Source organism: Gymnogyps californianus, chromosome 1 (assembly GCF_018139145.2).
Source record: "Gymnogyps californianus isolate 813 chromosome 1, ASM1813914v2, whole genome shotgun sequence".
NCBI classification, from domain to species: Eukaryota; Metazoa; Chordata; class Aves; order Accipitriformes; family Cathartidae; genus Gymnogyps; species Gymnogyps californianus.
In genome coordinates, this window is record NC_059471.1 from 74,504,533 (window position 1) to 74,531,081 (window position 26,549).

The following is a 26,549-nucleotide window of genomic DNA, read 5'->3' on the forward strand; positions in this document are numbered from 1 at the left end:
GGCAGCAGGCACTGTAAAGCCCTGAAGCTCTTTTAGTAGAGGAACAAGTAGGTCCTTTGTTCTCCTCCAGACCTTTCCCTTCTCACAGATACATTTAAGGGTTTATGTCCCATCTAAACTTCAATGATGTTTGCAATAGTATGGTTTCACCAGTTACAACTTCCCTTGAATGAGAAATCCTCTGAATAAATCTTATTGATTTAAGCATTAGTAGGGTAGTTGAACATAAAATATCTAACTTATGATGGCCTTAGTCTGCATGCAATGTGAATAACAAGCTGTAGGCTCCACTATCTTCATATAAATGGCACTCCTTAAAATAAAAGGGTAGGTACAAGTAGTATTGTGTTTTGGTATGGAGATTCACAGGATTAGGAACATTGAATGTCATGGCTGTAGGACCATGCACAGTCCGTCTGGAGGCCACACCTTTCTCCATGGCTCAGAGGGCCATAAGTCAGCCAAGAGCAGTGCTGGATTTCCCTCCTTCCTCCCTTTCTCCTGAAGTAAACATGCCAAAGGGCTTCTGTGTGAATCTCGTGTGTTGTAGTGGAGCAAGATCACCCAGCCTCAGATCTGCTGGGTGAGCCACATTAAAAAGGCTTGAAAATGTGTCCTTTGAACCGTGGGGTGCCCCCCATTTGTCTGAAGTCTAAAACCACCTACCTCACAGTCAGTTTTTGTGCTAACCAAGCGCAAGGGGACCCACAGAAGAGTATATGGAAACTCTCTTTTCCATGATCTCTGAAGCACGGTTGTGGGCCTGCCTTCTGCAGAGACAGGCTCCCTGTTTCGACCAGAGTTTCTCTCCCCTCTTCATACTTGCTCCCCTGTTGCTGACTCCCTTTCTCCCCACTTTGCCAGCGAGTCCATTCTGCTGGTCCTTCCACAGAAGCTGTGGTCCCTCCTGCCTCCCTACCACAACGTCCAGCATGACCAAAGCTCAGCAGCTGGGGAGGAGGTAAACAGGCACCTTTTCTCCCTGCTGTGCACTGACACGACTTTTTCATAGGTATACAACATGCAGTATTCCCACATTGAAGCATAGGCAAGTTAAAAATAATTTTGGCACGGGGATACTACTTCATACTCATACTGGCGTTCTCCATTTTCGTAGCCATGTAGCACAAGATTAAAATATATGAAGACTTTTACGACAGCCAAAATCTTTCAGACACCCTTCCCCTCCTTTGCCATAAAGGAGGGGAGGAAACCTACATGCTGGTGTAATCAGTCTATACAGGTACAGTAAACCATGTAGTACAGAGACGGCCGCTGGCCTAAGTAAGCTATTCTGAAATGGCTGACAAATGAGATTTGTCAGGGTTTGGGGTCAGCTCTTGACTTAGCTCCGAAGAATTTTAAATGAGATATCCCTCTGAAAGAAACATAAAGTGTTCCTTTCAGATATGCATTCAAGAACCTATTTTTTGCATATTTCACAAGAGCTGCCTGTGTATTTAAGCTTCTGAGCTTTCCAACATCTTGCCCTTCAGTGAGCCATAATTTACAAAAATACAGTTCAGTGCTGGGCAACGAAGGGAAGGGGACCCTGGGAATGAAGGGCTGCAACCCTGAGAGCTGGAAGTATTTGCCTGATGGTTTGTAGCTGATTGCTTATCTTAAACATTAGATTTCCTTCACTAAGTGAATAGAAAATCATTTAAGGCATTAGAACAAGGTGTTAAATGTAGCACTGACACTCTCTTTAATAACCATCCTTCCCTCCAAAATGATGGCCTACCCCCCAAGAATTTAGCATAGTGCTGCTCTTCAGTGCAAGTTTAGGATTTATCAGCCCATCCTCCCATGTCCCTGGTGAGAGAGCTCCACATTGTGGGAGGAATGTGCACGGTGAGCAACAAAAATAAGGGATGCTGAAAAGAGAAAGCATTACACAAAATTTACTCTGCTGTTTCACTAATCAGTTTTTCATGGTGGGAGTGTCAGATGAAAACTCTAATCTCTCTTTTTCAAAGGGGATGGATAGACTTATGATAACAACATTGTTTTACTCTATTCTTCTCAAGCATGTCAATGCTGTTAGAGAAAGATACAGCACTGAAATGGGAAAAGGGAGAATCATCCCAGTTCAACCAGCTATTTAAATACATACCCAGCTAAGCTGATCGTAAGTTTAGATACCTTGGAATCATAGGCACAGATCAGCATCCAGAAACAACTGGATGTAAACGTTTTCGTCTTGCTGAAGCGATGATTTACTTAGAAAGTGCATGTACTAGAATTTTCTGTGCTGTCATTTCATACCTGTTTAGTTTCTCAATCCATTTTAGACATTAAAATCTAAACTGGCTTATTCTAAGGCGCATGCTTACCTCTCTTATTTTTAAGAAAAGGTAATAAAGGAGGCACTGTCTATTAGCTACCCGAAATGCAAGATAGGAGAATCAGAGTGCCATGACCTTTAAAAATGAAGTTGCTCAGTACCATGAAATTTTGTTTGTGTGCGGTAATTGGGTGACATTTTGTTGTGCCAATTTTGTACCTGGCAAAAACTTTAATTGAAAAAAAAATTTCTTCCACCCTGTTAGTGACAGTGGCCAGCCTATTCCCTGTGACACCTTTTCTCTTGAGGCCAAATTCTGCCACCCCTGGGTGGCGCACAATTTTTAATCTCAGAATCACCCCCTCTCATTGCCATTGCTGACCTACACATTTTCTCACTGATTTTGAGTCTCGCTTCTTTTGCAGTTGCCAATCTAATCACCTTTTTCCTGCTCATGGTACTTTCCTTCCCTTACTGTTGACAAGCCAGCCATCATCTTTTTCACTGCCCTTTAATCTTCCATGTTTATACTCCATGGAAACTTAGCGAGCGATAAGCTTTTCCTTCCTTCCCACTCTGACACTGCAGCTTGGGCCCATCTCCTTGTCACTTCACAGTGTGCTTAGATGCTGAAAAACAGATACTGAGGCAGCATCTTACAAATAAGATGAACCTTTAACGAAAGAAAAGGCCTGTATGAGGAAGGTTTGCCTCTTAGTCAGGCTGCTTAAACCAGAAATTCAGTATAATGTTATGTTTTCTCCCAAAACTCTTAAAGGATGATAGCTTTAAAACTATCCACAAATCTGTTGACTTCCACAGCTATTTAATTTAGTCTAATACTATAGACTGGCAATCTACACAGGGATGGAGGCCCCATCCTTCTTCTTGACAAGAAAAGCATAAGGGCCCCAGCAAGGGAGGCAGGGGGATGGATGAACCCACGTGCCAGATTGTCCTGAACTACTCTGCTAATTCAGAGAGCGACAAGGCATAGATGTGCCCAAAGGGCACCTCCTTTCTTGTCATCCTGTCAATGCAGCAGTCATATGGGCAATGGGGTGGTAGAGTTTCTACCAGCACAGTGGCCCTTCTCACCCCTTCTTTATATCTGCATCCTGCCTCTGGGATGAGGAGTGAGGTTGGATGACACCTACCTCTGTGGGCTCCTCCTCTGGGGGTAGTAAGGGAGGACATGGCGGGGCTCCTCCAAGGGTCCGGGTACGCTCCTCTCTGGTGCAGCAATTGCCACTGCTGAGCCACTGCCTCTGATGGAGGGAGCACCTCTGAGCACCACGCCAAAGGACAGTGGGACCTTATCAACAACAATGCACTGAAATATTTACACCTAAGTCACTGCAAGGCAGGGCTGACAGGCTGGACAACTGCCTAGAAGGGCCAGAGAAGATGGATGGATGTTACCTGCAATTTCTTCAGAGTGAGCATCTGTCCCCACAGGTTCCCTAGCTCTTCTCCTGGGAGCCAGCCAGGTACTAGCATGACTCGGCCCCTACAGAGATATTTCCTGTGACAAAGGAGAAACCCCTGTCATATATGCACACAGTGCCATTTGGGCAGTCAAATATTGTCATGCTATTTTGGGATGCAGAGAAGTCCCACTTCCTCCTCGGCAGTGTGGGAGAAGATGCACCGAGCCAGCAGTCCTCAGATTGCTTTTCTACATCCCCCTCACCATAAGTACATTCTGGATTTTGGGTACTCTTCCCACGTAAGAGTTGCTTTTGGTTTGGATGGGTGCAGGGGGAGTGCTGGCTGGAGTGCAGCAGGGGACATGGCAAGGAGAGGGCAGAGGGAGAAGGGGGTGAAGGAGCTCCTGACAGCCAGGCTGAGAAAGGAAGCAGGAGAAGTCTGTAACTGCTGCAAGCCACAGAGCCAAACCAGTACCCCTCGGCAGGGACACCAGGACCAGAGACAATAGGAGAAGAAGGCTTTTCCCAACAGCTCTCAAAATCTATGGATTGCCTCAGCCACACTTCTTGGTGCTGCCCGTCTCCTCACCCAGAGGGAACCTTTTAAGCACTTCTTCACCTCCTGGCTCTGTTCCCAGCCCATCTTCTTGCTTTCCTCCCTCCCCTACTCATCTCTCAGCAGCTTCCCAGGGACAGGCCACCTTCCCTCACTAGGAGATGTATTCCCCTGGTCCCTAATGGAGCAACCATTATCAGTTTGAGAATAGCTATGCTAAAATGCCATGTCCTCTCCAAAGATCATAAACAGTAGCCCACAGCCCAGGATCCAATTAATTAATTAAGACGTGTGGCTTTACTGAAGAAAATTGTTGTCAGGCAGTGAGAGAGCCAGGAAAACAAGAAAAGCACAAAAAAAAAAAAAAAAAAGAAGTTAAATTGTTGACTCATATTAGTTATGAACTCAAGTCCCCAAGAGAAAACCGCTAATGCAAAAGTTAGAAAACTGAGGAAAAAACCAGAATGTAGTTAGAAGACAGCAACTCAGCAAGACAGAGGATTAGCCTGCTTCAAGGAGCAACAAAGACTGATGTTTTCCCACATGACTGACACCTGTGTGGCCAACGAGAACATGTCACCCCGGGGTGCTGAGTCTTGCATGCTAGGCATGTTAGACCTAGCTATCTTCTGTGTGCTTTCACCAATGAATAATCGCTGTGTACTCAAAAACGTATATACTCCTGCTTGCAATCCTCAGTGCATGGAAAAAGATGCCCAAACATTAGTGAACCAGTGGAAAAGAAGGCTCACAGCCCAGACACTCAGGTGGCATTTAGGTGTGCCACTTCCTGCTCAGTAGGCTGGTGGTAGTAGATCCATGTGCTTAATCTTAAATATTGAGAACAGCTCAGTACTGAATCTCAGAGGCTAACTGTAATGCATTCATTTCACAGTTCAGATGAGCAAGCGTTTGCATGTGTTTGCTTTAAGCACTACTGCAAATAGCAGGCTGTTTTCTTACTTGATAGAAAAAAAATTCCCATCCACTTTGTCTTAGCATCTCAGCATGGTGGCCATTTCCTCAAGCTACTGCGTGACTGTAGCCTACCTTCTGGCAGCAAGGCAAGCCATGGCTTTGATTCTGCTACTAGTGTTTTTCTCATTATTTAGATCATTTGATAAGAGTCTGTGTTTTACGATATAGGTGCGCGGGCTCTAAAGGGAAGAGCACTTTTACATCCTGCTGTATTGTCAGCAACCACTTGGTCACACTCCCATCGCACAGGCAGAAGGAAGAATGGCCTAATGCTTGGTGGCCCCTCATGACTTGTGCAGGGTAGGTTATATGCACAGTGCTCCTCAGCCGTTCCCACAGCAGGAAGAATTGGCATGGGTATAGGAACCTGCAGAAAGAACCAGCCTCTACCCAAAACATGTCTTCCTCCTAAGCCAGGCAGTAGTCCTGGGTGAAATGCAGTATTAGTGAAGTATACTTCTGGTTCCTGAGCTAAGATCTCTGTTTTCCTACTTGATACTGCAGCTGGCATACTTCCTTCTCCCTACACATCTGACTGATGCTCATCTCAAAATTCAGCTGGCTTTTTGAGGAGAGGGAACTCTGACAACGGTGGTCGAAAGCCTTCCGTGCTCTAACCCGGCAGGTGTTGCTGCACTTATCATTGTCCCTGAGCTCAGAGTGGGGCAGAATAAGTTGAAAGGAAAAAAAAAAAAAGAAAAAAATGAACAAACAGATAAAATAATGATTTATTTAAGGGCCAAAAGAGGGAAGTCTCCCAAATATTAATTTTGGGAGTTGGCAAAACTGAAGTCAGCCAAACAGAGTCCAAAAGAAACATTAAGGTAGAGAATTATTCTGTTTCAGCTACTGGCTAAATCACAGAGAGGAAGGAGCTTCAGGCGTTCCTGCTGTTCTATTGCTGAAGTAGCAATTATCTTATCTGCCTTTCACAGTGCTATTATGCAGTCAGCCTCATTTGAAAGAAAGATATCCTGAGACAAAAGATTTAAAAATACTCTTTTGTTCACAGGTTCCTTTTAAAAAGTGTTGGTTTGTTCTGTTTCTTTTTTTAAGTCACATTTATTTGACAAAGGAACCTCATCATTTAGATTAGATCATTAGACCTGATACACTATTATTTGTTACAGTCGTCCATGACTCTCAACCACAAGATCTCACTTCAGCAGTGGTTATCATTAAAATCATCATTAAAATACTCTTAATCATTAAAACTAGAGATAGTATGATGTACATTAAAGACCCCTTTATCTCTCTGCAGTCTGTACATCGGAAGACTTGCCCTGAAGGTTGACGCTACCTACAATATTTGCTGCACATCTCCTATAGCCAGTAAATGTTTTTAGGCACTTCAAAGTTAGTGACAGCTAAGCACAGGGATTCCTGTTCTCGGATCTCATTCTGACAGGGTAGCAACCCTAATACATTTTGTGCACAAGTCAGTTGTTGTCAGGGTACCAGTAATCATGATCTTCATATATCCAGGATAAACGTAACGCTGTGCCAACTAGTGGTAGAACTGTAAGAGGGACTGAGTAAGTATTTGAGGAGCAAACACTATCAAAGAAATCTTTAAGACAGATGTATGTCAAAGAGACCCCAAATGCATAAGTAGAATAGCTGAAATAAGAAGAAACTCAGTAATTCAGTCTAATAATTGTCCCGCATCCCTGGTACCTCATCTGCTAAGGACCAGAAACATAACTTGCAATTTCACCTAAGTTAGTTAGCATTCCTGTCGGCTGCTTTGCGTGAACTCAGGCCGAATTCAACCCAAGCATTTTAGTCATCACTAAAACCCACTTTATGTTAGGATCCATGACATACAACAGGGCATTAATATTGACCTATCATGTAATAGTTACCTTAACTACTACGAAAAATGACTTTTCAGCATAGACACTGCCAGGATTTAGAGAAGATGAATTAATTTCCCTAGAAGGTGAAATTAACGCCTTTCGGACGTTGCCTAAGATCTTAATGTTATACTTAATATAAATATAGCCTTGTCTTATTAAAAGGTGCAGATCAGCATGTGCAATGATTGTGGGATAACACTGAACATCTGCCGAACACAGACTAACCTCATGCCAGTTGGTTTCCTTCCAGCTTAGATAAGTAACTACCACAGCTGCCTTTCATTACAACTCTCAAACCAGCTCTGTTTTAAATATTAAACTCAGTTTTAAATATTAAATACTAAAGTAGCTGGCTCTGCAGCTGCTCTGATTTGGAGCAGAGGAACTTCGTGGAAAGCCTCCTTCTACCACACACTGTCTGGTAGACTCTCCCTAGAAATGGTTTGCATCAGCCCATCACCCTTGCATCAGCCCATCACCATTTCTCCTGCTAGGACCCTGTTTAAGCCCATTAGCTGGGAAACCCAGCTTCTCAGTACTTTCTTTGTGCTCCCAGGGGCAATGGTGAGTGAAGTCGGAGATGTAGCTTTGCTGCTGAGAAAGCACATTTTTAGTAGATAAAACATATAACTAGGATGGTGGCATGTTGTAAACACCTAGAATTGAATAACTGGGTCCCAGGAGCTCAATGGCTGACGGTTTGCAAAGGCATGGTCAGTTGAAAGTGAAGCTTCAAGAGGAAAGTAGTTAAATATGGGCCATTCTCATGATGAAATTGGTACCCTATTGTTTAGTCTGATGACAAAAAATTCCAGTTCAGATACGTTGCAATGCATTTACAGTCTTCCAACAACATTGCCTTGAAACCCCCACTCAAAAGTGCCCATATAAAAATAAACTTTACAATGAAACTCAGGCTTTGGAGTACAGGATGCACTCAACCTTACAAAGATTGATCTCTGAGCAGGCAGCTGACTGCTATGTTCCCTGAGACGTCTGCTAGAAAAGATGATTTTCTGAGGAACAATGTAGTAGAAAATCCATATATATATTGTTGGAACTAGCCAGCAAATCTTATGAGAGAGTTTACTTGATTAGTAGGCAGAGTGCCTCTGACGTTCTTCACTTGAGAGAATTTGAATTGTCCAAGTCTCCAAGGTATACCCTAAAACTTCGTCTTCACTCATTGAATTCAGCAGCTGACCGGCTTAACGGGAAGAGACTACCACCATAGGTGATTCAATGATTACTACGTGCTAGTTTGGTATGCAGCTTATGAAGTGACATAGATCACTTGTCAAAGCTTACAATAACATACTGACAACATCTATAAGTCTGAAACATGGTCCAGAACTCCTTCTAGCTCGAGCAGATGATTAATGTGGCTAATTAACAGCCAAGGCATGGGAAAGACGTAAGATTCACACGTAAGATTGTGATAGAGCCTGCTTTTTTTTAAGATAATTGTGAGGACCATATCTTCATTGGAAGACTTGTTCTAGAGGTTCATGCTAAAATACTAGCATGTGCTAGGCTTTCACCACCCTTCTAATATATGAAGACAAAGAGCTGGATATACATATACTATATTCATCACATTAAGATGGTATATTCAACTTCTGGAAATCAGCATAGAAGAGTATGCCCTGGTCAGAGTTTGCAACTAATGTAGGTGGACTGTATCATCTGCTACAAGATCAACTGGAAAATCTGTTTTTTCCTGTGTTCCCTGGTCACTGAGGATCTAGAAGTGATTTCTGCACAGCAAATGTGAGTAGCCATGATGTTAATTAATGTGGGTTCTCCGCAGCGTGATCATGAACTTACATCAGAACTAGCTGTCTAGCTTCTGCCTGCTGCACGAAGGACAGATTCTCTCTGAAGAGATCTGTTTTCCTCACAGGAGAGCTGAAATGGCATGAACTGTCTGCAGTACACCTGCCATGCTTTCTCTGTCAATAACCTAACATCAGTCTTGCACCATCTCTTCAGGAAGGATGCTGAAGTTCTCCAAAACTCCAGAATTATGTGTGGCCACTGTCATTTAGCAGAGAATTTGTTTTCCATGGGCAAAAGTGACAGCAAGCCTCTATTACTCATTCAGACCAGACTTTAAGAATTGCACATCGATAACAAGCTCCATTGCATGAACCATGGACCCTTTAACAAAGGAAACCTACCTTGCCCTCATTTTTCCACTCAGGACTGCACTGGATTGTGCTGATTTGCCGCCTGTTGTTCTGCCCTGGAAGAGAGCTGGTGTAGCCCAAGGGCTGCCTTTCTTCCTGTAACCCACAGGACAGAGAGACCACAGAAGCTTGTGTGACCTCCCATATTGCAGATAGGATATAAGGCAGCATTTTGCTGCAGTTTCAGACATTCAAATTCAGACATCAAGGCTGAACTTGATTTTCTTTAGTTCCAGCTCCAGAGGATGTTTTCAAGAGTCTCGTGGGCACTGTCTACAGTGCAGCAGAGCTCAGTGCTACAATTTCATTTCACAAAGACCACTATGGACTTTAAAAGCCCAAAGCTGGGCCCAATGACTGTATACTGTCTTCTCTAGTCCTGTTCAACTAAGTCCTTATTAATGGAGCAGAGAGCAAAAAAGCTGACAGGACCCATGAGTGCAGTGCAGTACCTTTCAGCAGGTTTCCATTCATTCTCCCATCCGCAGGTATGGATGCCCACAGCAAATCAAGAGCTGGGTTACAACCAAGATTCAAGTCACTTCCTTGCCAAAGCAGGACCCACTCATACCAGTGACGGCCCACTTACACTGAAGCCACTTTTATACTCCAGGCAACTGCTCAAGACTCCTTAGAAAGGATTTTTAGGTCATCTTCAAGCCTAGATTCAGTGGACCATTACACAACTCTTCATATAATTGCCCTTATTGTGGTCTTTGGTTCTCAAGAGCCAGAAAAAATAGCAAGGATTGCCACTGTCTTCTTGCTGTTTTCTTTGCAGTCTCAGTTCCTACTGCTTCAATTGCTGGCAAAGTGGATCTCTATAGTGCTTCTGCCAAGCAGAATTACTGCTGTTGCCTCAGGGTCTGATACAGCTGTTGGTAAACTTCCACCCTGCTCTCCCAGCTATTTTATAAGGAGCTTCAGATTATCTTCTGGGCACAGCTACTGTGTTCTCATTCTATGTCAGATACAGAAATGATCTGATTTTCCTCTAGCCTAGATAAAACACTCCAACAACTGCTATAATTTAAAAAAAAAAATCATTTTTATTTTACGTACATAAACATAACAGAGGAATCCAAGCCATTACAGAGGAAACAATGCACTCCTTTAGATCAGGCACAAGCATTTTTCTTTCCCTTCAGATCAGGGAAAAACCCATCCTAACCAGAAGAAGTCCATCACCCCTGCAAAAAAATGGTGGAACCTCTACCCACTTTGCTTGCTCACTTCCAAGAGACAGTTAAACCACAACAGAGGCTTACCTCAATCACTCATCCCTTCCTCTGGGTAGGAGCCCTACATAAGTCTATTAAATACTGCTCCTACCTCTTGACTGATCCTGAACACTCATACTCTACCAGAGCAGAGTTAGCTACTTTGATAAAGCAACCTGTACACTTTTTATACCAGCTCTCACATATTGCTTGAAGTAAGCAATAAGTGGCCAACAAGTGTGGAACTAGAAGTACTATGAGTGCTTAGATTGGAGTTGGATAAGACCGATGGAGAGGAGCACAGTTTGTTGGAAGAAATGCCACATAAATCTGAGGTTCCTCCTATGCAATTTGTGTGTTCATGAGACATCAGACCGCTGTGACATCAGTAATACTGCAGTATTGCAATGTACAAGCCAAACTAACCCAAAATATGTTGTTTTGCAATTTTACAAACATGATGACACAACTTCAGCAGGAGAAATGATACTATCACAACAAAACTCAGTCTCCGAAGACTAGATGGACCTTAGGAGTTTATATACTGTATATATGTAAACAGTTTAAGAAAGGTCATGTAATTTCCATTCAAGTAATGATAACAGCTGTTATCTTTGAGGTACCTTTATGTTTTGGTCCAAAATGTTTGTAAACTAGATAATGCAGATTTTCTTGTATCAAGTGATCTTGTAAGACATTGGTGAAGTCAGGCTCTGTTTTTCAAGATATTTGCAAATTTAATAGTTGTCAGCGCTGTGCTTATTATTTTAGTCTGTGACTGATCCTTAAGAACACTACAACTATTATATGGCAATTGTAATAGTAACTAACTGAATAAGGCAGATTAAGTGTATTTAGAATTACCTATCCAAATGTATACTTTAGAAAGGCATATGTAAGTTTTATAATTAGGAGATTAAAATGACATGGCTAGAGAGAAATAAACTGTTTTCTTGAGATCTCTGGTACCTGTTTTTGTCTTGGTTGAACCACACCAGAGAGAGACTTTGAGTATAAAAATTGGTCAGGTTCGAACTTTGTTCAGAAACTTGCCTGATAATTAGATGCAAAGGCTGTTAAATATATATCATTTTTCCACTGTGCAAGCATAAATTATTTCCTGTAATAAATTTCACTGTACATGTTACTAGGCTGTATATAGATCAGAAATGGATATTTATAATTAGCCTGTATTTGTCTTCACCTCTATCTTTGTTTCCAAGGGTTGCTATGGATAACTGTTCTTCCACCTCCAGTGTTCTCATTTTGCAGGTCTTGTGAGTCTCACAAGGATGAATCCTCTCTTCCATAGCATTCAATATTTATCCAATGACCTGATGAAGCAACCTAGGTGAACATATGGGCAATACTGCAATAAGTATTACATCTTCTTGCTGTTAAACCTTAACAAAAGCATACTGCAGCCTTCCTGTGCCTTCCTAGGACAGATGCCACAAGCAGCGTAGGCAAACTGAGAAATACGCCAACAACAGAAACATTTTCAGGAGTTTGCCTCTTCTCTAAACTCATATTTCCTGGGAATGCTAAAATTTATGCTAAGAACTATGCCCAATAGTTACAAATGACAAAAATGTCCACTTTCATTTAGACCAAGCCAAGATACCGTATCCCATTTTCTTCAAAGGATATTGCCACAGTAATCCATTTATGAATTATTTCAACACATATCTGGGAATGGTAAGAACTGCAATGAAATACGTGCTACAAAATATTTCTGCCTAGCAAGGAAGATCGCTTTCAGCTCAGCACTTCATGCTTTGAGAGACTAAGTTCTCTCAAAAAGAGACCCGTGGCCCCATGATGGCTCAGGGGTATTGCTGCCAGAGGGACCTCCAGCCCTTGTCCGTGATGGCAGGATGACATATGTTCTGCCCTCCCAGAACCTGGAAGTTGCTGAATGATAGCTGAGAGGCTGGGATACTCATGATTTTGAGCAGCTGACCTTGCCCTGTGCCATTAGAAGAGAGCAAACTTTTTCCTGGAAATAAATGTAGATTCTGGGATTTACTGCTAGACAAAACTGGAGCGATTATGGATCCCACAGTTTTCAGGCAATGTGCACGACCCTTGGCAGTGGCAGAGCTTTCCCAGTGTGTCGCCACACACTCCCTTGCTGATTCTCCAGCTCTGCCCGGCACATTGACCCAGCCAGTGGCGGGGTGGATCAAGCCGCAGCTCCGGGTCACGGGTGGGGGCTGCAGCGGCGGCCTTGAGCCCCTGCCTGGCCTTCGGCTCACTCCTGCCCTGCTGCCACAACGCACCGTGCTCTCGGCCAGGCCAGAGAGCCGACACAAATTTTAAAAACCCCAAGGGAAAGCGAGAGCGCTGGAAAGCAGCGCTGCTCCCACACCAGAAACCGTGGCCTGGCGGGGCTCCCTCTGTCCTCCTGCAGACCACGTCCCTCTGCACACCTCGCATCCCTCTGTCCTCCCGCATCCCTTTGTCCTCCTGCTGCATCCCCCTGTCCTCCCGCATCCCCCTGCACGACCTCCCGCTCCTCCCTGCCCACGAACGCTCGCAGCTCCCTCCCGCGGGGACCGCAGCTTCTCCTCCGTATTTCCCCGCGCCGGGGACCACCCCCCCGCGCCCCAAAACGCTGCAAGCCGCCAGCAGCGCACTGGAGCCGGCGCGGCAGCTCTCTGCCCGGTGCCGCCTCGCCCCCCCGCGGTGCCAGCGCGGAGAAGGGAGGCACAAAGCCGTGACGTCAGAGCGGCGGGGGGGGAGAAATGCCATTGTTATGACGTCATCCTGCTGCCATCCCCGCGCGGGACGGGCGCCAGGAGCCGCGGCTGCCGCCGCTGCCCGCCCGGAGCCGCCCTCGGCGGGGCGGGTCGCGCAGCGCAGCGCGGCGCAGCGCAGCGCAGGGCGGGTCCCGGCGCAGAGCCGCTGCCGGGTGCGCTGGGCCCGGGCAGCCGCCGTGCCAGCAGCTCTCGGCGGGGCGATGCGGATGGCGGTCGGTGCGGCAGCGGGCGAGGGGGCAGCGCAGAGCCCCGGCCCCGCCGCCGTGTCGCTGGGCTTGAGCGTGGCCGTGGTCTCCAGCCTGGTGAACGGCTCCACCTTCGTCCTGCAGAAGAAGGGGATCGTGCGGGCCCGCGGGCGAGGTAGGGGCCCGGCGCTGCGGTGGCGGCGGGCGGGAGCCTTCCCCCCCCCCCCTCAGGTCTCCCGAGCATCGCCCCCGGCACCGTGCGGGACGGGTCCCCCCGCCCCGGGAGCAGCCGGCCCTCCCCCGGGCCGCTCCCTCCCCTCGCCCCCGCGCAGCCCCCGCGGAAGGGCCGCGGCTGCCCCGCGCTGCGGCGGCGCCCGGCCCGGGCGGGGAAGCGGCGGGGGGGCGGGTTCTGCCGCGGGCCCAGCCCGTCTCGCAGGGGCGCAGCCCTGAGGGGCGCGGAGGACAGGCACCCCCGGGTCGTGGCAGACCCTCTGCCTTGCGGGGCGGGGGGTGGTGTGTGTGTGTGACGGTGTCGCCTGGAGCAGGGGACACCTTCCAGGCGGCTGGACCGGGGGAGCCGGCCTTAGTTTATCATCACCTTAAACGTCTTTGACATCAGAGGTCGATGACTGGAGCGCGGCGTAAGGGATGTGATAAATTACCGAAGAGACGGCAGGTGGGGAGAGCGATGAGGGTATGTTAACGTAGTCATCAGCAGCAGCTTCCCGATGTACGGCCAGCTCACTGGTCTTCTGTCACGCTGTAACACAACACTGGGGACTCGTGTGTGCGTGCAGACATAGGTTTCTCTTGCGGCATTTTCATGTACTTGTGGGACTTTTCGACCCGTTTCCTTGGCTCAGATAGTTTCTTGCCGTGAAGAGCGCCAGCACATCTTGTCACTTGTTTATTCTAGCTCTTCCACGGACACACACGACAAGTTACATCAGTCACGTGGTGGTTTCCTTTTGTAGAGAAGAAAGGCACACCAGTAACATGAAATAATGTCTTTTATTTTTCATATTGAAATCCCATAGCTCATGATTGTTTTCTGAGATTAACATGTTCAGGAACTGACTGTGCTAGCTTGACAGTTTAGCCGAAACAAAGCTGTAAATTCAGAGTATGAGTATCTTCTGTATTTTATTCTGAAATTGGAGCTCCCCAAAGCATGCAGCCTCTGAATAGCATTTGCTAGTTGCATCTTGATGCCTTGAATATAGGAAAATGCAATATATTTATTTGTTCTTAATGTCATGCTTTTATGTGAGGGGACAGTTGTAAACACAGGTTGCATGAAGCCTTTTAATTGTATTTCTGTGGTCAATAGCCATTTGTTTTGTAGGTGATGGTGTCTGTGTATGTATAAGCATGTGTCCATAGGTTCTGGAACTCTTTCTTATGAAAAATCCTTTTTAGGGACCAGGACATGCTAGGTATTTTCTCTGTATACGTGTGTGTGATGTAAATATATATACACATACATGTATTTGAGATGGTTAGTGTTAGAGCAGCAGTGCATTTCCAGTGCCTGCTGCATCTAGCGTGTTCAGGGTGGATGCAGTGGAGCAGAGCAAGCTTGCAACTATGTTACTACCAGCTGGCAGCCTGATCTAACAAGTTTATTTTGCCTTTCCTGCACTGACCTCAACAGTTAAGGGCCTTGTTTTGTGAGCATAGTCTCCCTTTCCCTCTAAAATGGCTGTAATCCATTTTTATTGTCCACAGAGAGATCACGTTTGCATCATAAATACGAATCTTTTTTTGTAAGGCTGTGCTGGTTTTGGCTGGGATAAAGTTAATTTTCTTCACAGTAGCTACTATGGGGCTATGTTTTGGATTTGTGCTGAAACAGTGCTGATGATACAGGGATGTTTTAGTTACTGCTGAGCAGTGCTTACACAGAGTCAAGGCCTTTTCTGCCTCTCACACCACCCCACCAGCAAGCAGGCTGGGGGTGCACAAGAAGTGGGAGGGGACACAGCGGGACAGCTGACCCCAACTGACCAAAGGGATATTCCATACCATATGAATGCCATGCTCAGCATATAAAGCTGGGGGAAGAAGGAGGAAGGGGGGGATGTTTGGAGTGATGGCGTTTGTCTTCCCAAGTCACCGTTAGGCATGATGGAGCCCTGCTTTCCTGGAGATGGCTGAACACCTGCCTGCCGATGGGAAGTGGTGAATGAATTCCTTGTTTTGCTTTGCTTGTGCGCGTGGCTTTTGCTTTACCTATTAAACTGTCTCTATCTCAACCCATGAGTTTTCTCACTTTTACTCTTCTCATTCTCTCCCCCATCCCACTCGGGGGAGTGAGCGAGCGGCTGGGTGGTGCTTAGTTGCCGCTGGGGTTAAACCACGACAAGGGGAAACAATGAGAAAACGCGAGAGAAAGGAATGACTTTCCATCCCAAGGCAGTTGGAGGAAGTTTCCATTTTGCAGTATAGTTGGGTCTAATTCCTCCTGAAGAGCTTTCAGTGGAGCACTGGGTTAAGTGGGTGATGGGTGTGTGCCTGCCTTCTCAGCGCTGACAGCTGTAAAACATCCTGTTTTGAAGATATTACTGATGTTTATTTGTGCATCTTGCCGAGCGATTCATAGTATTTCCTAGTGCCATGCTCGGTGTGGAGACATCCGGGCAAATACCCTAGGTTTCTCTCTATTTAATGTTGTGAAGCAGTGCGGTTCTGCCTTGAATCTAGCAGTCGGAGCTGTGAGCCCGAGATCGTCAGTGTCAGATGATGTCTTTTTTCCATTGGCTTCTGTAGGTGTTGTATAATTAACAAGGAGGCACTTCAAGTCTTTTCTGTCTTTTCTATTGAATCAATAATATGGTATCAATGCAATTAGTAATCCTTGCTTAGTTAGAAACAGCAGCCGGTGACAAATATTTTGCAAAGTTATCTTACTTGAGTCAATATTTTCTATAATTTGTGCCCCCAACAGTGTTTCTATTTTATGTGCAATAACAAAAGTCTAAAAAATGATTACACCCACTCTAAAGCTGGCCATTCTCATTAGTCATTTTCCATCTCATTTCAATTATATAGTGTGATTTCCAAGCGCTTAATATTTCATACGTCTCCAGAGTTATAGATTACTGTTTTTCTTTCATTTGGGATTTCAGAGTAGGTACAATATTGCCTATTGCTCCAGCAGCTCTTGAGAGAGCATCTTCCCAAATAAATGCAGAGCTGAATTGCTAGAAAGAGGAGCAGAACATAAGAGCATAACGTGATGCCAAGGTCACGCTCGGTGGAGGCTAGGCTTTAGTTTAGTAAGCGGTCATTAGCCTTGATGTTCTACAGAAGCAGAACTTATAAAATGTGGCGCACAGGCTCCCCTGGCGCATTCTAAGGCAAGAGCCTATAATCTGACGGTGAAAATAACCATCCTTGAGCTTGGGAGGCACTAAGGGACAATCCAGAGTTTCTACTCCTCTCTTTGAAACGGGGCAGTATGTCAGGAATTCAAAGGCTTCAGTCGTAGCACTTCCCAATGCTCAAATGCAGGAGGATCGGTCCATGCTACGGTACTGCCAAAACAATTTCTCTGCTACAATTTCTCCGATACAATTTCATTGAGGTTATATTAGCAAACTAATTGATCCAAATCATGTTTTGTTTCCATAGGTTTCCCATTCTCCTAGTAGTGGTTCTAATCTGTATGTTTGAATGTCACCCTCAGAAGCATTTGGTGACACACTGGGATGCTTTTCTACGTAGTACCTCATTAGCATCACATAGGTACTTCAAACTGGAAATCAGAAGTTCTGACTAATACGTTGCCTTAAGAAGGTCTAACTTGGACACTTAGGCCAAATCCAAGCACCCTCTCTCTTTTTTTTCCTCCCACTCAGTTGCCTTGAAGAACAGGGTTAAGATGAAGGTGCTTAATAGTTGAGACTGTTGAAATTATTCTGTTTCATAGTTTCAATATTGCAATTTCATATTTTTCTAATACGTCTTCCTATACTTCCTCTTCCAGGTACTTCGTACTTAACAGATATAGTATGGTGGTCTGGCACTATTGCAAGTAAGTATCTTAAAAGGTTTGATTTTTATTGAAGGGAGAAGTTGCGCTTAGATGGTGAAATGAGACATCAGGAAACTTGGGTTCTCATCTTGAATCTCATGCTCACTTGTCACGAAATTCCCGTCCTTCAGAAATATCCCACTTTTAGTAAACTCTCACTCTGGCTACTGTGTCTGACGGTGTTTGAGGAGGCAAAGAGCTGGGACAAACCTGAGGCAGACATCTTTCCACATTGCCAAACCATTTGGTACTTACAGCCCTTGGCAGCCGTGCACTGCTCTGACTCTGGGTTCTTGCACGGTTTGTGTCTCTGGATTGCGCTGGTCTGCTCAGTTTTTAATAAAAGTCAAAGCTGAATAAGAAATTGTCGCTCTGCACAAAAGGGCTCATTGAGCACATGTTATTTTTTAGATCAGAAAGCCCTTAGCCAGCCTCAATTAAAAAAAAAAAAAAATCCTCTTTGATTTCTAGTTTGACAGATACAGTTTCAGTTTTGCTTTTAATCTACCAAGATTAATGTGAAGCCTTGTGTGGTGCTGATATGAGATCAGTGTAATTTTACTCTTAGTATCTTTGTAAACTCTGCTCATACTAAGTTCACTCTCTGATGTGAATCCAGAGCATGGGGAGCAGCTAGCTTTCTCCTCTTGCAGTTCAGCCCTCGTTCTACCCACGAGCTTAAAATCATACCCCACTTTTAGACTCTAATCCAGCCTTTTGTGAATTATTTGGAAATGTTCTGATGCTGTTTGAGAACTATATGAGTCCAGTTGTGCCCCTTGTTTCGTGGCAGCAAGGTAAGTGTCTGTTTTTGTTGTCTTCAAGCTATGCAAAAGGAATGGAAACTGATAGATTCATTGAAGGACAAAGTTCACAGCAAACGTAGAAGCCAACAGAGCTTCAGAGGAAAGTCCTCAGCTAATTTAACCTGAGTTTAAGTAGTTCTTTGTCAGCTTCCTCCTCTGCCAGGATCACTACTGCCTAAGTAGCGATAAATCTGTGCATTAATCACCGTTGTTTGTCACTCATGAGTCTCCCATCTTGAATCTCCGAGCAGAAGGAGTTAAAATAAGAAAGGTTTTATTACAGGAGTTTATCTTGGTGAATCAGAGAAAATGATTTCATGCTTAAAACAGTTGACTGAATTGAATGAAGGCAAAACAGCTGAAGGGAATGGTATCAGTTGGCTTTTGTCCAGTAGCTAGGTGCAGGTATTTCAAAACAAAGCCTCAGTAAGTTTACAAAGGAACCAAGGGAAGAATTGCTTAAGGATATTGTAGATTCAGAATTGCAACAGAATCACAAACAGCAATAGCAAGGGCCAGGTAGGCACCTATGGGATGCAGAGAAAGGCAATGTTTGGGGAATTACCAATATCCCCAGTTATCTGGGCGAAATTATAACAGCTGATATAATTTTTTCAGGCAGGGCATTTGGAGTTTGGATGACTAACAAAACCCACATAAACTCTATCAACTTGTTTTCACAATATTTGTTCAGATGGTGAACAAGCATTTCTGTGTTGGCATGCTGACTCAGCATAACACTGCCTAACCATTTTGGGGCCTTGGGATCCACTGGATTACTGAAGACTTCAAAGGAAGGGCTACAGATTCTGCTAAGGGACTTTTTCTTACACTGTAGTTAAAGGAGTGATTGCAGCATGTGTACAGGTATTTCAATGAGCATTAAACTAATTAATTGGCTAATTAATTAGTTTCAGTGCAGGTTTTGATAGCAGTATAGATGTGGCTCGTTTTTATAGTGGATACATCTATGTTAGTGTTTTATTGCAGATGGGGAATACACTTGTGAAGCGAATCTCCTTGTCTCCATGAATTGGGCTTTATTTCACGTTGTGGAGCAGTGTTGGAGCTCCTGAACTGGACTTTAAGATGAAACTAGGCTGGAAGATGCACTCTAGGAACATGCCTAATGCACACCAGCTGCAAATAGACTTTCAGTCCGTGGGAGCAGGCTGAGGTTAGTCTAAAATAAAACCCCTGACATGCATAGAGCAGACATCTTTTGCTATACGGATCTACTCCTGGTCTCCTTGCTAATGTAGACATGTCAGTGTGCATCGAGTTTTGTGTTGCAATAACTTTGGGGATGCTGGTACTCCTTTCGCAAGTTTAAAGCTTGGTCTGCCTTCAAGAACTGAAGCCATGTCTTGACTTACAGCATTGATGTATCTGGAGAGGAATTTCTATCCAGAGAGGACTGGATAGGTTGGCAGCAAAGGTCCTCAACATCAGGTAGATGGTAACAATTACTGAGATTCTTTTTTTAATTGGTCTTAATTAGTCCTGGTCTGTCGTTCGTGGTGGTAAGAGACTGTTACTATTACTCCATGGTGATACTGAAAACCTCTGGTAAGTTCAGTTGCCTTACAAAATGTGCAGTTTGACTGAAGCTTCAGAGACCTAATTTATGGATCGGTGTTGGTGCCATCTGTTAGGGTTCTTCCAACAGAAAGTTAAGGCACCTGACCTCCAAAAAAAGCAACCTTTTGTCAGAGTCACTTGGAAATGGATGTAATCTGCAGAAACACAGCATGCCAACTGTGCCCCGTCCTCCGTGCAAGATCTGCCCCAGTGCTTTTGGATGCCTTGAAGATAATGCCCAAGTTGCCATGTACGTCTGCTGAAAACCAAGCCCGAGGCTGATAGCTGAGCTACTCTGTTCCCAGGGGCAGGGAGACCATCACTGACTCTTGTGCTCTAGAAATGCTGCTCATTAACTTCTCTGGCTCACTCCTGCACGTAGAGAAAGCCTCAGTGAATTGAGTTAGTATAATTTTGCAACACTCTGCAGTTTTGTCAGTTTGTTTGTCTCCTTCGTGTTTCCTATAGGTTACACAGGTCTTCAGCTCTGCTGATAATGTGAGCTAATTTGGTAAATTAATTAATGTTTGCACAGTGCTTTGCAGGTGTAAAGAACAGGATGATGGTAACGATATTTGATAGTCGAGGGCAAAGCCAGCATGAGCATAAAGACAACCTGGATTCTTGAAATGTTTTTAAATGCTGATAATGGCTCTTAAAATCAACTGGGAGTTTGAGCTGTATGTAATTTGTGTTCAGTCTCAAGGTTCTTGCCAGTTACCACAGACCCTGTAACTATGCAAGCATCATGTTGACCTATTATAAACTTGCCAGCACTTGCAAAACCATGCAGCTTTTCTTTTTTAACTGAAAACTTGAACGCATGAACTGTTTATCACAGCTGTGATGTGCAATAGTGTGGTACATCTTGGAATTTGCTTTTATTGGGGGAAAGAAAAAATAAGATATGGAGGCTGTTATTGTGACTTGTCAGGGATCTGTTCTTTTTACAATGGTCAGGAATTACTTTTGATGTTATATAGTGTTGTGAAAATTTGATGTGGTCTACTGTGTATTGAAGAGCCCTTATGCATGTGCTTAGTATTTCATTAGTAGATTCCTTTCCTCAGTACTGTCCTTATTTTCCCCCCAAAAGGTAACACTGCTGTTAGGAACTATAACCAAGTGCATTCATGTTACACGTATGCACGTTCTAAAGATGAAATCGTGGGTTATATATACTTTTAGCCCTCATATAAATATTTGAGTCTAATATTGAGATATTTGAGTGTAATCCATGAGTGTTTCTAATTCGTAGTCTTATTTATATTCAACTAAGAGAAGTTGCAAATGAGATTATTTACTGTGCCCTCTTGGATCTTCTTGTGTGGCAAATATAAATCCTATATTAAAAAATAATTTAAAAATATAGAAAAATTCCAGCCATTTTGTTCAAGTGCAAACTTAACAGAGCTAAGCAAATCTGTAACATCTGTTTTCCAGTTAGGTCAGTCTTTCCCAAACAGTATTGGGTAAGTTTTCATTACTTGTTTTTACAAAGGGATTTAAAGGCTTATTTCTGGTTCTCTTGACAGTGGCTCTGGGTCAAATAGGGAATTTCTTGGCCTACACTGCAGTCCCAACTGTGCTAGTGACGCCCCTGGGAGCTCTTGGCGTTCCATTTGGGTAAGAGTTTGCTTTTCTTGTTCTTATCTGAATGTTGTTACTACTTAATAAAATGTCACATAGACTCAGTGATCACTGGGGGTCCACTGAGAAGATGTCAGGCTTATGACTGTTAATGATGTGTTGTAATATCACCTAGTCCTGTTTTCCCTGGCAAAGTGGCGGGGAGCTGGGGGGGGAAGGCAATGGTGAAGAAAGGGTTCCTGAGTATCTTCTGCTTTAACTATCACTATGATCTGGAATGCATAAACATCTTTTTTTTTTTTTTCCCCCCTTTTCTTTTTTCCCCTTCCCTATGGTTATTCTGGACTCTTCTGCCTATTCTCTTATTCACAGTTCCTTTACTATGTAGATCTTTCCTTTTGTCTCACATTCTTTCTCTCCCTGCTATCCACAGCCCACGTGTTTACTGATACTGATTTTCATTTAATTGGATTTGGCCCCTTTCCTGAAGCAAGGGAGTCCCCTTGCATATGCATGCCCCCAGCTTCTTGAATGTTATATTCATGCGGGGGGGGGGGGGGGAACAAAAAAGGCAGTGAGTGTTCCTAAAAGGAGTTTAATATGCAACTAAATGTTTTGTGAATAGCTAAACTACAGTTGTGAAACTACTGCAGTGAAAAAGTACAATTCTTTTAAAAACAAAGCTGTGCATTGCCTCGAGATTTTTCTGTTGCCTGCTGTTGGCTGCTGAATTGTGTATCTGACTGCACTGGTCATCTACTTCAGAGTGTAGATTGCTTTGTATGGGCTTTGTGGCTGTCTTTAGTTTTATACACTATGAAGCACACTGATGGTGCTCTACTTACCACCTATTATTGTATCCTAGGCCACATAATTTTGTGTATTTTGGTCAGCTACGTGTCTGAACTGAGCCCTGTGATCTTTGTAACCAAAGGTCACTTTTATCTCATGACTACGTAGCACCTATAAAATGGGGCTTTGACAGCTCACCAAATTGTTAATGGGTAGATATCTGCCTCAGGTGCCAGATGCCTGGTTTGGGAGTTTGGGTTTTTTTGGAGGGGTGACGTGGTGTTGTTTTTTTGGGGTGTTGTGGTTGGGTTTTTTGTTGGGTGGTTGGGTTTGTTTTTTTTTTTTTTCCCTGAGATGAGACATCAAGGATTGATTAAGACTGAGACTGGATGAATCTTTCCTAAGATAAGTCAGAAATGCATTTTGAGGATCCACCAACATTTGGTCGAAGATCCACCATTATTTGATACTATTCCTTTAAGAGGGAAATTCATGTGGCACATCACTGTTAGAGCATTAGTAACAGGATGTAGTCAAACTTTTAATTTTTTCCTCTTTGTGAAAGGTCCATTTTAGCTTCTTACTTACTGAAAGAAAAACTGAACATTCTTGGCAAGCTGGGATGTTTGCTGAGCTGCGCTGGGTCTGTTGTTCTCATCATCCATTCCCCGAAGTCTGAGAGTGTAACAACTCAGGCTGAGCTTGAAGAGAAGCTTACAAATCCAGGTACTTTGTTCTTTTATTAACTCATAATGATTTTGTGAGATTGATCAAGAGCACACAGGAGGAAGAGGCTTACCAATTCTACCAGGTAGGAAAATTGACTTCTGAAGAAACCATGACATGACAGAGGCAAACCAGTACAGCTTTTGTCTAAGAAAACTATGCCTTGCTGTACTTGGAACTCATCAGATTTATTGATACATGTGTGCAGAAAGGAAAATGTGAATACTTTCGAAAACATTATCCTACACAGCAAGCTTGGAACAATGGCCATTTGAACTTGTAATTTTCTAAAATTATGAAAAAGTGTATCTTGCTACTTAGAGATGAAAGGTATAATTCTAGGATCTCAATTTAAGTTGTTTTATACAAAGCAAAAAATACTGATTGTCTTTTGTTCTTTAATTCTGCATTTGTTTTTTTATTAAAAGTTTATACTAGATACCAGTTAGGTTCCAAGCAGATTTCTTTGCACAATAAAGGTGTGTAGAAATAGGCTGTTGAGACATGCTGAAATGCCTGTTCTTTCTCACAAACAATGTGAAGCCCCACTAGCTAGCTGCTAGAGGACACATACTAGTGCTAATACGTGCCAGACCCACTTTTATTTTTCTTGCATAAGAGCTAAACTGCTAACTATTAGCATTTTCTTTAATTGCTTTAGGTGAGAGAAACTCAAACCGAGTAACATCAGCTATCCAAAAAATCTGCAAACCAAGAAAAGAAAACATACCTTGGTCTAAATTTACCATTTCAATCTGATCAAAATCAATTGGAAATATATTTCTTTAAAACTGTAAAGCATGAAATGTTTTTCACCAGTCTAATCTGTGTATTGATGCTATAATGTAAATTATATGGCGTCCTGGTTCTTCCAACTGTCCCTACTCATCTTGCTCACCTTAATGGGATCTAACTTTATGTTTAAGCTCTTTGCTGGATCCACACACCATGCTTTATTGAACTGGTTATGAACGAGGTATTATCACCACTGTCTGTCGTAGGGGGCTTTAAGGGGTATAGTCCTGATGGAAGAGAGAATAAAATAAAAAAAGCCATCTTAAATCCAGTTCAAATGTGCAGCAGTGTGTATTTTACTACACGATGATTTGTTTTAACCCAAAGAACATGACAACATCATCAGTTGCAGATGCCCACAACATCTCTAAAAGCTCGGTGATTTGGATCTATATTCAATAGCAAATCTTAATCCTGGTGTATACCTGAAGTTCGCTGGTATGACATGATTTGTCTGCTAAAATCTTTAGAAGACCAAGAGTTCTCATCTTGCTATTATCTTGTTTTCTTTTTGCTTTCCAGTTTTCGTGGGTTATCTCTGCATAGTGCTGCTAATGCTTCTCCTGCTTATCTTCTGGATAGCTCCAGCTCATGGACCTACTAATATCATGGTTTACATCAGTATTTGCTCTCTGTTGGGCAGTTTCACTGTTCCCAGCACAAAAGGCATTGGGCTGGCTGCTCAAGATATCTTTCACAATAACCCATCGAGTCAAAGGGCTCTGTACCTCTGTCTGGTACTTCTGGCAGTATTAGGATGTAGCATTATCATTCAGTTCAGATATATCAATAAGGCACTGGAATGTTTCGACTCCTCTGTGTTTGGTGCCATCTACTACGTTGTGTTTACCACCCTAGTCCTGCTGGCTTCAGCCATCCTTTTCAGGGAATGGAGTAATGTAGGAGTGGTAGATTTCTTGGGAATGGCTTGTGGATTCACCACAGTATCTATTGGAATTGTTCTTATACAAGTCTTCAAGGAATTCAACTTCAATATCGGGGATTTAAATAAACCTAACATGAAGACAGATTAAAATATTTTTTGAGGGGAAACTGGATGGCTCAGGGAAGGATGCAGAGCCTTTCATTTCTAGGTCACTGATTCAAATATGATTCAGGTTGGTAGTTACCCTCTGACGATTTGGTGGCCTATGTGAAATGAATTGGAGGCCTCCATCCAGTTTCAAAGGAACAGTTGTCCATGTACCCCAGTCAACACAATAAATGACCTTAATTGGAACCACTGATTGAGTCAGCATAGAGACCGATGTATTTCCTTACTGTAAAAGGTAATCCATCAGAAAATATCTGGGGATACTCCGACAGACCTGTGTGTGAAAGCTTGTATTGTGGCTTCTGAGGTACTGTTTCTGTGGGCAGAGAACATCAGTTTCTAATGCACTCAATCTGACACCTTTAATGAGTGATGTATACCTTAAAATATAGGGAGGAAAAAAATTGAGTGGAACGATTTGTTAATCTCAATATAGCAATGTGTTCACCGTCAAGGCTGTGAATTCGGAGACAAATGTTGGTTGAACCATGGACTGCAGATTTGTCCTTTTTAGTGACTGTCTCGGCAACTTGGTCTGCCATGCGGTGAAGACACTGGGGAGTTTTAAATTGAATTCTTTATACAGAGCTGTGGACCCTTAAAAATCTTTCACTAATTACTTATCAGCTGATGGTAGTGTCCAGGTATGCATTTTTCTTTGTAACTTACGTGCATTAAGACATAACCGCATTCATCTGAGTTTTTAATTGGGAGCAGACAGAAAGACTGTGAAGGATGTGGAAATGATGCACAGACTCATTGCCTATATGGTGGCTTATTTGTAAGCAGCTCAGAACTATTTCAGTGCCTTTGTAATCCAAAAATACTGCGTAAATGTGAATGTATTTGTTTCAGATGGCCTATACCGGTTTAATAATTCAATTTCACTGTCTATAATATTGGACTGTATTCAAATTCTAAACACGCAAAGCATCCAGAAGGAGCCACACATTTTTTGAAGAATTTACAAACCCGAACTGAAACCCTTAGATGCCTTGACAGCTTCTGAAAAACCCATAGTCCTAATGGGAAGAGGTAATCTACGGGAGGACTGTTTAAAGCAGTCCAGCATACCTTTATTTTAGTTAAGTGACTAAATTCAGGAAACCATTTTGTGAAGTAGCTAATAAGCAGGGACCACAAAAAAAAGCAATTTAAGAGAGAGAAGAGCATGAGATTTCTCATAGCTCAAAAAAAGATAGTCTGATCCTCTTGTAACATGGGAAAAGGTGGTTAAAGACTGAAAAAGCATAGGCATTCAGAGAGCCGAGTTTCAGATAACCAACAGGGATATACATTCAGATCCAGTAATTTACAGACCTGTGTGAACAGTACAGCCATAATGTTTTAACAAATAGTACAGATAGCTTAAGCTATGATTGGAATGATTCTGAACTGTTCAGTTTAAACCATTTAGAGAATATTGACATGTCAAAGAAAGAAATAGGTAATTTTCATGTTCTACTTAAATTTGGTAGTTAAAACAGCACGAGTCAAAAACTTGTAAGGAAAGCTTGAAAGTAATGAATGTTGGTTTCCATTTAAATACAAAAATGGAAGTGGAACTCAACATCTCTAGTTCAGAATGTCTCTTGAAACAAACAAAAAACCCCAACGTGATTATGAGACAGTATTTGAAAAAGTTCATGACACTTTACCAAGAAATCATGAATGTAGCTTTGTGGCTGGCTGACAGGAATACA

The 26,549-nt window shown here is 43.3% G+C and overlaps 1 protein-coding gene across 1 annotated transcript; it reads left to right on the forward strand.

The window, feature by feature from the left end:
* The first annotated feature begins 13,277 nt into the window (after positions 1–13,277).
* Positions 13,278–26,002, forward strand: NIPA1 (NIPA magnesium transporter 1). The gene is made up of 5 exons (XM_050900990.1): positions 13,278–13,641; positions 17,455–17,502; positions 21,425–21,515; positions 22,837–22,997; positions 24,315–26,002. The coding sequence occupies exons 1-5, from the start codon at positions 13,278–13,280 to the stop codon at positions 24,824–24,826; spliced, it is 1,176 nt and encodes a 391-aa protein (XP_050756947.1). The 3' UTR covers positions 24,827–26,002.
* The last annotated feature ends 547 nt before the right edge of the window (positions 26,003–26,549 follow it).